The 13,072-nt window shown below is 49.6% G+C and overlaps 1 protein-coding gene across 1 annotated transcript in view; it reads left to right on the forward strand.

Annotated features, from left to right (window-relative positions):
* The window catches only part of PLA2G16 (phospholipase A2, group XVI), a 26,672-nt gene that overhangs the window by 11,094 nt on the left and 2,506 nt on the right, over positions 1 to 13,072 (forward strand). Inside the window, exons 3-4 of the mRNA XM_012665667.1 lie at positions 1,574 to 1,676; positions 6,093 to 6,361. Coding sequence (XP_012521121.1) covers positions 1,574 to 1,676; positions 6,093 to 6,361 — 372 coding nt within the window. The remainder of the gene's footprint in view (positions 1 to 1,573; positions 1,677 to 6,092; positions 6,362 to 13,072) is intronic.

Genomic DNA, 13,072 nt, shown 5'->3' on the forward strand with positions numbered 1-13,072 from the left:
TAGAGACGGGGTCTCGCTCTTGCTCAGGCTGGTCTCGAACTCCTGAGCTCAAACAATCTGCCCGCCTCGGCCTCCCAGAGAGCTAGGATTACAGGCGTGAACCACTGCGCCCGGCCAGTTTTTTTTTTTAAACGCAGCATGTTTCCATGTGTAGGTCCCTGTCACTGATGTCTTCCTGGAGCACAGCGAGCCCCTTGTGTCTGCGGGCTGCTATTGCTTGATGTCACGTTGCTGTTGTCCACGGCACGCCTTGTCCAATCACAGCCTCCCCCGGGGCCGGGCCCTGCCCTGTCTTTCCGTCCTTGCCTGTTCAGGGAGATCCTGGTTAAATTCCCTCTGGGGGACCTTGAAGACTGCCTGACTCTGACCAAACTATTAACATTTTTTTCTTTTATTCGGGAGAACAAATGGGACTGACACATCGTGACCGTTGTCCGTGGTTCTGATACGGGCTCTCAGTAAGGACCGGGCGCCCTCTTTTTGGAAGATAAATTGTGTGTACTGCAAAAAGAGAACGTGATTTATCTGTAACATTCTCGTGAAAAGACTTTCCCCCTGGCACGCATGATGCTTGCTTGTAGTTTTAATATTGCTGCGAAATAATAAGCGAGCCCCATCCTCCCTGCGGAGCCCTGACTGCGATGGACTCCAGCAAGGGTGGATGGCCCAGAGCCAACCTTGGGCTAGGTGTCCAAAGGGGTGGTTTCCTCGCTCATTACAGAGGCTGAAGGTTGGCCTGGACAGAGAAGCGTGGCACCTCAGATTCCGGCCCGAGTCAGAGTTCTCCCCGGCCCCTGCACTTAGCACAGGGTCCGATAGTGGATGCGACCTTGTCGGAGGGAAGTGATCTTGAACCTCTCTCAAACTCCGCCCCATGCTCCCCTAACAGGGCGGGACTCTGGGAGCATGCGTGGCACCCTTCCTACCTCTCCGCTCTCACACACACTCTCCCGCACCGCACTCACACACGCACACGTCGTCTGTCACTCAACACGTTCATGCTCACGCGAGCACTCACAGCCCTCAGTATCAGGCTGAGTGCCTGGGGGGCGTTACTGCCGGAGACCCACACTAGATCCCCCTGGGCCCAGGTCAGGTGAGGAGTGCTGTGGGGTGCCCTCCAGATCCCACGGCCTCTAGTGCTGGCCATGTCACCACCAGCCGTGTGGCTTTGCACAAATTTTCTCTCATCTCTAGGCCTCAATTTCCTCATCCATAAAATGGGGTTCATCACAGTGCCCGCCTCATAGGATGGTCATGTGGGTTTATTGAGCCGCCCTGTAGAACACACAGAGGGCTTGGCTCAGGGTAAGAGTTCAGCAAATGATATTTCTAGAAATAGTCACGGTCAGGTGGAGACTCCAGCTAACGAAGAAACCCTCTAGGTCTGCACTTGGCGATCTGCACCTGCAGGTCCGGGGCACAGGCTTGTGAAGTCAGGCGGGCATCGGACCAGCCGGGCAGGGATCGGCTCAGGACACACGTCCTGCTGAGCTGCACCCGCCTGACGGAGCCCTGCCCCAGGTTCCAAGGTCTCATGCCACCTCTAACAGCCCTGTTCTTGGTTTTGCAGCCAGAGCCAGAGATCGGAGACCTGATTGAGATTTTCCGCCCTTTCTACAGACACTGGGCCATCTATGTTGGCGATGGATATGTGGTCCACCTGGCCCCCCCAAGTAAGGCACACAGGGCCTCCACGGTGCTGGGCCCAGGGGCTGGGAAGAGGGGGGGATGGGGAAGTGGTGGGTAACATGTGACTCCCACATTTTCCTTCCTCTTCAACTGGCTGTGTTCCTGAGTGTTATAAGAAGGCAGTCTGGGCCGGGCGCAGTGGCTCACGCCTGTAATCCTAACTCTGGGAGGCCGAGGCGGGCGGATTGTTTGAGCTCAGGAGTTTGAAACCAGCCTGAGCAAGAGCGAGACCCCGTCTCTACTAAAATTAGAAAGAAATTAATCGGACAACTAAAAATATATAGAAAAAATTAGCCGGGCATGGTGGCACATGCCTGTAGTCCCAGCTACTTGGGAGGCTGAGGCAGGAGGATCGCTTGAGCCCAGGAGTTTGAGGTTGCTGTGAGCTAGGCTGATGCCACGGCACTCACTCTAGCCCGGGCAAAAGAGTGAGACTCTGTCTCAAAAAAAAAAAAAAAAAAGAAGGCAGTCTGGGGTGGGGCAGTGGTTTTCGAAGTCCATTCCTTGGAACCCCAGGGGGTTCCATAGAGGGGCTGAAGGGGGTGTCCAAGGGGGCAGTTCTGCTTTCATGTGATGACTTTTTATACAGCACATTCAACTCTTAAACACAAGACTCCCGGAAAGAGCACAGGTGTTTGGGCAGACGGACTTGGTTATGAATCCAGTTTCTACTCTCTGGCCTTGGTTTCCTTATTTGTAACCTGAGGCTAAGAGTATTTAACATTGGCAGTTCTTTTTCATCACTAGGTATTTCCCGTACGTGAGTATTCCACACTTTGTGACCCGTCCTCATCCGTTTCTGCCCAGTGTGTCATCCGTTTGTTGTCAGCTTGGTGCCAGTTTTTGGCTGCTGTGAACAGGGCGGCTCTGGACATTCGTGACCGTGTTTTTTCCCACCCCTCCACTTTGAACTCATGGCCTTGCCCTGTCCTGTGGTGACATCAGTAGTCACCAGAGGAGATGTCGTCTTCCCACCCCCAGACCCCCAGCATGTGGGGCCTGGACCCCTCCCCTTCCTTTCATAAGAACTTCGCTCCTCGAATTCCTACCTCTTCTATGATACTGTCTTCCCCCTTGAGACGGGGTCGTCCCTGTGGGCGTAGAAGCCACTGGAATATCTCCCGTTGGCAAAACAAACACCCCCCCCACCCTCTCGTCCTTCTCGGGTTAGCCCCGGGTCACGTCGCAGCCTTGCGTGTGGCGTCCTGGCTCCACACTTGCTGTTCTCTCTTCGGTCCCCCACTCAGGCTCTCTTTCTCTGCCCTCTGCTGGGGCGGCTCTCACCAGGCCGGCAAACGCTGTGCACATCCGGACAAAGCCCAAGGTCGGCATTCCTGGTCCCGCTCACTTGGCTTCTCTGCCGCGTTTGACCTGAGTGACCTCTCTGCTCCACCTGGCACCTGTCTTCCTCCCCCACTGGACCCTCCCTTTTTGGTCTCCTGTGTGGGCTGCTCCTCCTCTCCCACATCCCCACGTGGAGCCCAGTGACTTCACTGGGGGTCATGGCTTCCAATACCTTCTATTGGTTGACGTCTCCTAAGCCCAGACCCTCAACTCAGAGCCCCGCTCAGTTCCAGACTTGCATGACCTTTGACTCCTTGGCATCTCCACTTGGGTGTCTACTTGGCATCGTGGACCTGGCTGCCCCAGATAGAAGGTTCCAGCGGACGACACCATCCAGCCACTCAGGCCAAAAGCCTAGGAGCCATTCTCCAGCCTTTTCACCCCGTGTCTGCTCCTCTGAGAAGCCTGCTAGCTTCACCTCTGAAACAGGCCCCAGCTCTGACCGCTGCTCACCGTCCCCATTGCAGCGCCCCTGGTGTGAGTGACCGCCCTCCCTCGCCTGATGCTGCTGCAGCCTCTGGCTGGGGTCACTGCCTCTTGTCCACTCACGGCTAGCTGGCGTGCTCACTCTAAAGTGTAAATTGGATCATGCCACTCCTCTCCTTAAAATTCTCGATCGGCTTCTCCATGACACGTAGAACACCGTTCCAAGGCCGCACCATGGCTGGTGGGGCTGGGCGTGGTCTGGCCTCTTCCTAAACCTGGTCTCTCTCCTCTCCTCGTGGGTCTCTGGACTGTAGCGGCGCTGGCCTCCTTGCTGCCCCAGCGTGCTGACCTCTTTCCTTCCTGGGGTTTCTGCCCCGGCCGGCCGTCTGCTGGGTGCTCTTTCCCAGACCCTGCTGTGTCTCCACCGTTCAAGCCTCAGCTCAGAAACCCTTTCCTCAGGGGCCTGCCCGACCTGAGCCAGCATTTGTCAGTACCTGAAAGTGTCTTATTTTGTGTGTTTGTTCATCGTCGCGTCCTCTCAGTAGAGTGGGAGCTGGCTGAGGGCATGCCCGCTGTCTAGACAGTGCAGTGACTCCAGCACCTTGGATAGGGCCTGGCGCTGGGCAGGGCCTGGTATTTATTGACAGAGGGCTGCGCCGGACAGATGGTTGGTGGATGGGGGTGCAGGCAAAGGAGTGACAGGGATCTGGGTGGACAAGTGTGTCACAGATCACTGGATCTGTCACAGATGCTCCTTCAATGGAAAAGACGCTTCCACCTGCATCTCCTCCTTTGAGCTTCCTGGGAACCGTGTGGGGCAGGAGAGGCAAGGAGGGAATTGGGGAGTTAGAGCTGGACGGGAGCTCAGTGGCCTTGCTGCCGCGCCTGCCCGGTGACGACGCTGGCGAAAGCGCCTTTCGTGGCCGACTCCCTTAACCCTTATAGCTCCCTGTGTGGCAGGGATTGTTTCTGTCCCTTTGCTGCAAAGAATTGGAGACTTAGAGAAGTTGAAAGCTTGTCCCAGGCCACTCCGCGGGCGAGTGTGCGGGCGGGACTCACGTCTGGGCAGCCTGGCTCTGCGCTCTGCCTGATCTGCTCGGTCTGCCGCTGCCCCGATGCCAGTCACTGGTCGTTTGCCGTATCCACGTGCCCTTCCTACGACTGTTTACTTAATAACTTTTAAAAAATCAAAGAATTCTTTTACAATGAACTTTAGATGACCATACTGGTGTGTATTTGTGTGTTTATTTTAGTGTGTATTTGGGGATTCCCACGGCATTGGCCCAGCGAAGTTAGGTGACGTGTCCATGTCACTTGGCTGGTTGGTGACGGAGCCGGCGTCAGGCTGGAGTTGTGACTGTCAGCCTGTGCACGTGGCACCACCCTCGGGGCAGCACCGAGGCACAGGCTGAGGAAGCCTCGCTCTTAGGTGTTGATCGTGCGCTGCCACGGCCCCACGGGTTGGCGTCTCCTCGCCCCTTGCTGGCCTCACCCCAGTGCTGGCCCTGTCACCCAGCCAGCTGGGCGCTGAGCCCAGACGGGCCTCAGGAGCTCGCCCTCTCCAGAAGCTCGGGGGTGGCGAAGGCGCCGTCTCTCGTTCACCTGAGTGAGTCCCCCGAGCGCCACCTGCCCTGCTTCTCTCAAGTCTGGATTTTCCAAAATCTCAGCGTTGTGCTCAGGGTGAGGGTTTGGTCGTCTCCGGAAAGCCACTCAGAGCAGGATGTGGAAAGTGGTCAGCCCCTTCTGCCATTGCTTGTCGCTGTGACAGGGTGCCACGGTCGAAGGCTGGTCCTGCTTGGTTTAATAGGGTGCTGCTGCGGCACCCTGGGGACCCTGACGCTGACAGGGCCGAGCTGGCTTTGAGCAGAGTGAGCCTCTCTCGTGTTGCCCCCGGCACCTAGTTCCGCCTCTTGAGTGCATCCCCACTTCCTCGGCCACCACACCCAGGGCATGCCCTGCCACCCACTGTACAGGTTGGCAGGGTTGGGGGGGACGCCCAGTCTCTGCTGGCATCAACTTTCTGTCTTCACCATCCTGGTCTTTGTGTTGAACCCAGACTCCTGTTCTTCGTGGTCATTTTGTTTCTGGACCTTTGTTTCCCCTTCCAGACCCAGGACCTTGGCCAGGGCTGTGCTGTGTACCCACTGGGCCTCCCTAGGGTCATAACTCAGGGAGCAGCTGTGTGTTTTGGTCCCTTTGCTCCCAGAAGGGCTGGGACTCCTGAAAACCAGGCACCTTTTCTGCAGCAATCAGCTTTGTATAGTCAAGGAGCTGTAGACCCGATGGAATTACAGGAGGGTCACACCCTATTTTCCCAGAAAGATGAGTATGCTCTTGGCTCATATCTGCATAAGCAAGAAGAGGGCCACTTAGGTATCATGGGGTGTAGAAGGCCAGCTTCTGTGGGCTATAAAAAAACAGAGTAAATCATGGAACTTCCCTACTCTGCATTTCAGATAAGGAAACCAGGGCCCAGAGACCACAAGTGCCTTCTCCAAAGCCACACAGCCTAGGCCTTCCACATCTTGCTCGTCCTTTGTGGATGGTACCAAGGGCAGATGCCCAGCTCTGAGCCCCTGGGACCCTGCCCAGGACCAACCCCTCTCTGTTTCCTCTTTGTGGGTCCGCAGGTGAAGTTGCGGGAGCCGGTATGGCCAGCGTGATGTCCGCCCTGACCAACAGAGCCATAGTGAAGAAGGAGCTGCTGTGTGACGTGGCTGGGAGAGACAAGTACCAGGTCAATAACAAACACGATAACAAGTACGTGCCACTGCCTCCCAACAAAATCGCCAAGCGGGCGGAGGAGCTGGTGGGGCAGGAGGTACTCTACAAGCTGACCAGTGAGAACTGCGAGCACTTCGTGAACGAGCTGCGCTACGGGGTGCCCCGCAGCGACCAGGTGCGTCCTCAGCCGGAGTCCCTTCCCCAGGAACCAGAGGTTCCCTCAGCTGACAGCGGCTGGGCATCAGTGTGGGTGGAGACAGAGGCACGAAGAGGCAAAAAAGCAGAGACAGAATTCCTGCCTCGAGGACGTTGCCGTCGGGGTAGGGACGAGGGTGGGGAGACAGACAGCAGGTGGGCAGTGCAGATGAGCGTGGTTGGGGGGCGATGGCCAAGGAAGGAGCCGCAGCCCTGAGGGTCGCCCTGCTGCAGAGCCATCCCTGGCCCCGGCCCCGAGGTGTCCCCTGACAGCCCTAGAGGCAGGTTTTATGATCCCCACCTTACAGATGGGGAAACTGAGGCTCACAGAGCTTAAGGAACTTGTCTATGACCATTCATGTCATCAAACAAATCTTTGTTGAGTCTTCAGACCCGGTACCTGTCTTTTCCTGTGCTGGTAAGTAGCAGAAGTGGGATGTGAAGCTCAGGTCTGTGTGACCCAGCCTTAGCGAACCCCAGCCCCGGAGACCCTGGGGATGCAGTCTTGCCTACGTACTTGGTCTGATTTGGTCATGCCCTCTCTCTTCTTTGTGTCTTTTTTCTCCTCCTGTTCTCTCTCACTTCCTCCCCTCCCTTACAGCTCCCTCCCCGCTCTTTTTTTTTGGTGGGGGGGTGAGAGCATTGTTCAGAAAATTCTTACGTGACTGTTGATGCAAAAGAAAGTGGTGGTTTTTAATTTTTTCGGTGAATGACGAGGTTAAGATCTGTTGTTGTTTACTTGCATTAACGTTTTTATTTTTTGGGATCTGACCTCTTCGGCCTTGGTCAGTGTGGTGGTCAAGAGCGTGGGCTCCCAGAGCCAGGCAGACCTGGGCTGGGTCTGGGCGCTGCCTTTGCCACCTGTGTGACCTTGGGGGATTTAGTCAAGCTCCCTACACTTTGGGAAAGTACAAATGATGCTGCCTATCTTGGAGGATTGCAATGTGAGTTAAATAAGAGCATCTTTATGCTTAGCACAGTGCAGACTCAGAAAGTGCACTTAATAAATTGTAGCAGGCACCGGCTGCAGTGGCTCAGGCCTGTAATCCCAGCACTTTGGGAGGCCGAGGCAGGAGGATCTCTTGAGGCCAGAATTTTGAGGCCATCTTGAGCAACATAGCAAGACCCTGTTTTTACAAAAAATGTAAAGTTAGCTGGGCATGGTGGCGCGTGCCTATAGTCCTAGCTACTCGGGAGGCTGAACCAGGAGGATCGCTTGAGCTGGGGTGTTGGAGGTTGCAGTGAGCTGTGACAGTGCCAGCTGCACTCCAGCCTGGACAATAAGGCGAGACCCTGTCTCAAAAAAACAAATTGTGTTAGTAGATGTAGTCATAATTGTCCTCATCTTATTTATTTGCTTATTTTTGCTTGGCCTACCCAGTGCCTTGTCCACTGGCCTCTCTGGGCCACAGTGACTTGAATGGGGAGGAAGGGGGTCTTGAATTCACCAGCACCACCTATAGGGGTCATTTGCAACTCTCCTTTGTGCTGCCGATAAGAAGCTGTGCTTACTACACCGACCCCTGTGTGGGTTAGTTTATTCCTATTCCTCTCTATGATAAGATATTAGTTATCTTCCAATGGGTATCCTCTTATTTTTTTCAATCAATTGGGTTATTATTGTTCAACAACTATTTGTATATACGAATGTTAAAGGTGATTACTATAAAAATTGAGTAGCAGGTACATATCTGACCGGGTAAGGAAAGAACAGTATTGTTAATGTTTGGTGAAGACTCCCAGAGTCTCTGGGTCACAGTCCAGCTTTGACTTCCCCAAGAGTCTGTAAGAGCCTTCTTCTGGGGAATCAGTGGGCAGGGCCACGGGAGGAACTTCATTAATACCTGAATATTGCCAGGTTAAAAGGATGGTGCGATGAAAGAAGGAATCTGGGGGATGCTGGCACTTAGCACATCTGTCTCTTACGGATAATGGCCTTCAAAACACTTGCCTCTTGAGTAGCATGTGGTGAAGCATGGCTGCCATCCTGGTCTCTCCCTTTACTAGTGTCCTAGAGATTCCTTTCAGTTCTCTCTTGTATTAATGCTTTTATCCTCTGTAGCTCGTATCTTTCTCTTTCTTGGTTTACTCCCTTGTTTTAGTGGACTACTTCCCCTAATAGTTTACCGAGAAGTGGTGCATGCCTGAAAATGCCTTCATTTTATCCTCACATTTGATTGATAGTTTGGCTGGGTATAGGATTCTAGGTTGGAAATGATTGTTTTCAGAATTTTGAAGGCATTGCTTTATTGTTATCTAGCTTTTGTGTTTATGGTAGAGAAGTCTGAAACTGTTCTGATTTTTGATCCTTTGTAAGTGATCTATTTTTTCTTTCCAGAAGCTTACATAATCTTTTTATCCTCCATATTCTGAAATTTCACTATGATACATCTGTGTGGGTCTACTTTCTTATATTGTGCCAGGCACTTGGTGACTCCTTTCAGTCTGGAAACTCACTTCCTGTAGTTCTGGGAAATTTCCCATTTTGTCTTTTCTGGAATTCCTATCATTAGGTTGTTGGACTCCTACACTGCTCCTCTGATTTCTTTATCTTCTCTCTCCTATTTTCCATTTATTTGTCTTTTTAAATTTCAAAACTAACATTTGTTGGCAGATTTAGGTATAATAGAAGTTTTAAAAATAGAACTAGCTGTGGCTATATTAGCATAAAAAAGAGAAACTTAAAGCTCAAAAATCTGATTTCATCTGTGGTGACGCTGCATTCCAATCAAGGTTGTCACTCGTTCATGGTTTCCACTCCAGGTAAATTTCCACACTCCTATGCAGCAGTAAACTCCAAATATCGATTTCAATACAACCTTGGGAAGCAATAAGATACTCTATGAAATTCAGGGTGCAACAGTAAGAATATTTGGTATATGTACAAAATATATCCTAATCGTCTCATTTTTAGTTATTCTTTCAGTATTTATTAATAGAATAAAGAATAAGTCCACGAGTTTATATAAGTAGAGAATTTTATATCAACACAAAATTCTTACATAATTTAGTAAAATACTTATGTCATTAGGTACAAATGCTATTTAGAGTAATTAAATAAAATTCCAAATCTTGAGATAGTAAAATAAATAAGAAATATTTTCTGCCATTTACTCTTTTCGTAAACAATAATTCAACTCCTGTTGCAAAACCAAGCAATACAAATTAGGCACATCACACTTTTTGTCCTGTGACTTTCGCCCTATGTATTTACCCATTCACCCGTTCACTTGAAAGAGGCAAAACAATGACAACACAACAATGAAGCAACATAAACAATTCTACTGGATCCCTTCATAGAAAATGAAACCAGAACATTCTACACAGTAAAAAGAGGTGCCATGTCTACTGTTTCCAAAGATTTCATCTTTCATTTCTTGGTCTAGGATGAGGGTTTCTTGACCTCAGCACTGTTGACACTTCGGGCCAGATAATTCTTCATTGTCCTGACCTGTCCTGTGCATTTTGGGATGTTCAGTGGCATCCCTGGCCTCTACACACTGGATACCAGCAACACCCCACCCCCAGGTGTAAACCAAAAACGTCTGTAGACGTTGCCAAATTTCCCCAGAGGGCAAAACTGTCCCCAGTTGAGAGGTGCTGGCCTAGGTGAGTAGTGATCATCACACATGCTGTGAACCAAATTAAACACAACTTCTGCACGAGCCCCACCTCATCAGTGATGGTGGACTTAGTACTAATTGGAAAATGCCCACCAGTGTTTTTCTTTGTAAGTGCTGCCAAAGCAGCAATTCTCCATTTCGTTTAACTCATGAGGACATCTCTGTTTGCTTTTTAAAGAATCTGGTCAGTCACTGTCTTTATTTGTGCTAAATAAGCTCTTCAAAGCAGACTAGATTTTTCTTTCAACAGAATATTTGTGACTCATCTAACTTCCCAGTAAGAGAGGGAAGCAATGAATTTAAACTAAAATGTAGTTTGTGCTTTACATGCCTAAGAATATTCTAAAAAAGGAATTTCCTACTTTCCAGCTACCTAAAAATACATAGGCTTAAAAAAAGAAGGTATATTTTAGTAAGGTTTTATAAAGAAGCTTTCATACTGAATAGTACTTAAAAAAAAAGCCACCAGAAGGTATACTCACAATGAAGTCTAATCTGAGTCAAATAAAATATTAAGATAAATAGAAATTGAAACTGTGAACAGATGCAATACATATATTACATGAATCTGGATAAATTATGGGGTATTATTTTGAAAGTACTGTAAATGAAACCAAATTTTTTTTTTGTTTTGTTTTTGTTTTTGAGACAGAGTCTCACTTTGTTGCCCTGGCTAGAGTGAGTGCTGTGGCATCATCCTAGCTCACAGCAACCTCAGACTCCTGGGCTCAAGCGATCCTTCTGCCTCAGCCTCCCGAGTAGCTGGGACTACAGGCATGCGCCACCATGCCCGGCTAATTTTTTCTATATATTTTTAGCTGTCCAATTAATTTCTTTCTATTTTAGGTAGAGATGGGGTCTCGTTCTTGCTCAGGCTGGTCTTGAACTCCTGAGCTCAAACAATCCACCCGCCTTGGCCTCCCAGAGTGCTAGGATTACAGGCCTGAGCCACCGCGCCCGGCTTCCACTTCTTTACTCCACTTACAGCATTGCTGAAAGTGAAGGAAGCACGTTAGAATTTTCTTTTTCCCAGAAACAGTTCCGACTTCCCTGAGTTGGGGCTTAACTCAGAAGAGCTGTGTGGCATAAGTGGCTAAACATCTGCAGTCTGATAGAATTTGTCTGCTGACTTAAAAAAAGACAGATTTCTAATGAGAGACAGTTTTTCTCTTTCACAATATTCTGGTCTAAGGCCTGCGACGCACACCATGTAACCCATTCTCACGGTCAGAAGTCCGGCAACATCAGCACGGCGGCTGTGCTGGACCTACTGGCCTTGCAATAAGAAAATTATCAGTGGCCCTGAAGGCAGCACTGACTTTTGCACAGATAGTTGTCCCCATAAACTGTGTACCGTAGGACGAACTAGATACCACTTTCTTGTATTTAATCCCACTCTTTGACTATGTACAAAGCATGACCACAGGCAATGAGGTTATTGTTGTTTTCCTTGACAAAATGTCTTTTGTATGAACCTATTGCATCAGCATTTGTTCTCACACTGTGAGGCTCTGTAAAAAACTAGGGACATATTGTTCCTCCTCCATTATCTGCAAACCATTTCTCCCACCCTGACATAGAGCTTAGCAAGGAAAACACTGGAAACAAGTGATTTTATGCAGTTAACCCAACAGAACCATGGCTGCCACAAACCTGTATGTAATTACCTTTTAGAGGAAGCTTTGAAGACTGACCAGCAGTCAAACCTCAGGTTGGTAACTTCATCCAAACTTTTGTCATCATGAGTTCTGTCTGTTAAAACTTCTATATGTCCAATGTAGAGAAGAGTTTGGAGGTCTTCCGTGGTTAAAAAAAATTATATATATCTGGGCCATAAATGTGTTGAGCATAGTCATGCGTAACGTCAGGAAATACACCAGGGTAACTAACAACACAGGGTGCCCAGAACTGACCTCCTTAGCAGCCAGAACTCACGACGAAGCTCACAGCTGAGTATTGTGGTAGACTGTGATGGTTTCCTTTCTTTCTGAGGGGGGCAGGGGCTCTTTTTTCCTTGACGATAATTATTACTTCCTTTTATTGCTTAGTTTTCTTGGTACCTATTGTCGATTCTTCCCACACCATCCAATTAGCTCTCAGTACAATTCTTCACAAGGGAAATCACATCAAGTAATCTATTGGTTCTTGTATGTTTTCTTTGGGCACATCCATCCCAGAGATGGCCCTTCTCCTTCTCTCTGTGCTGGCTGCTCCTGGGCCAGTGGCATGACTGTCGTCCTGGGACTTCCCTTTGCTGTCTTCCTTGGGATTTCCTTTCCTTCTCTTGGATAGATTTCCCTGGTTCCATGATCTCTTAGTTTCCCATTTCTTTGCTCTTTTTCTTATTTAGGTAGAACACGTCCTCCAGAAGTTGCTTTAGGGTAGAGAGACAGTACGGTAGGAGAGGATAATGGCAGTGGCTGCCCCCAACATGCCAGGCTCTGAGTCACACCACTCCAGTCTGCATTGGCTAGTGTCTTAGTTTCCTATTGCTGCTATAACAAATTGCCATGGATTTAGTGGCTTTAAACAACACCAGAATTTATTATCTTACAGTTCTGGAGGTCAGAAGTCCAAGATGGATCTCATTGGGCTACAATCAAGGCATTGCTGTTCTTTTCTATAGGCTCTAGGAGACAGTCTATTTTCTTGCCTCTTTCGGCTTCTAGAGGCTGCTGGCATTCCTTGGCTTGTAGTCCCCTTCCATCTTCAAAGCCAGCACTGGCTGGCTCAGTCTCTCTCACATTTGCATCACTGTGACACTGACTCTTCTCCCTCTGTCTTCCATCTTTTAGGGAACTTTGTGATTACATTGGGCCCACCTGTATAATCCAGAATAATCTCTCTATTTTAAGGTAAATTGATTAGCAGCCTTAATTCCATCTGCAACCTTAATTCCCCCTTGCCACGTAGCATGATGTATTTATAGATTCCTGGAATTAGGCCATGGACATCTTTGGGGGGGCCATTATTCTGCCTACCATTTACTCTCTATACCTGGTACAAAGCTGTCATCCCAGGATCTCATGTCACCATCATAATAGGGAGGTTCCCTTCTGTTCTCTCCT

Source organism: Propithecus coquereli, unplaced genomic scaffold, assembly GCF_000956105.1.
Source record: "Propithecus coquereli isolate 6110/MARCELLA unplaced genomic scaffold, Pcoq_1.0 Scaffold120, whole genome shotgun sequence".
Taxonomy (NCBI): Eukaryota; Metazoa; Chordata; class Mammalia; order Primates; family Indriidae; genus Propithecus; species Propithecus coquereli.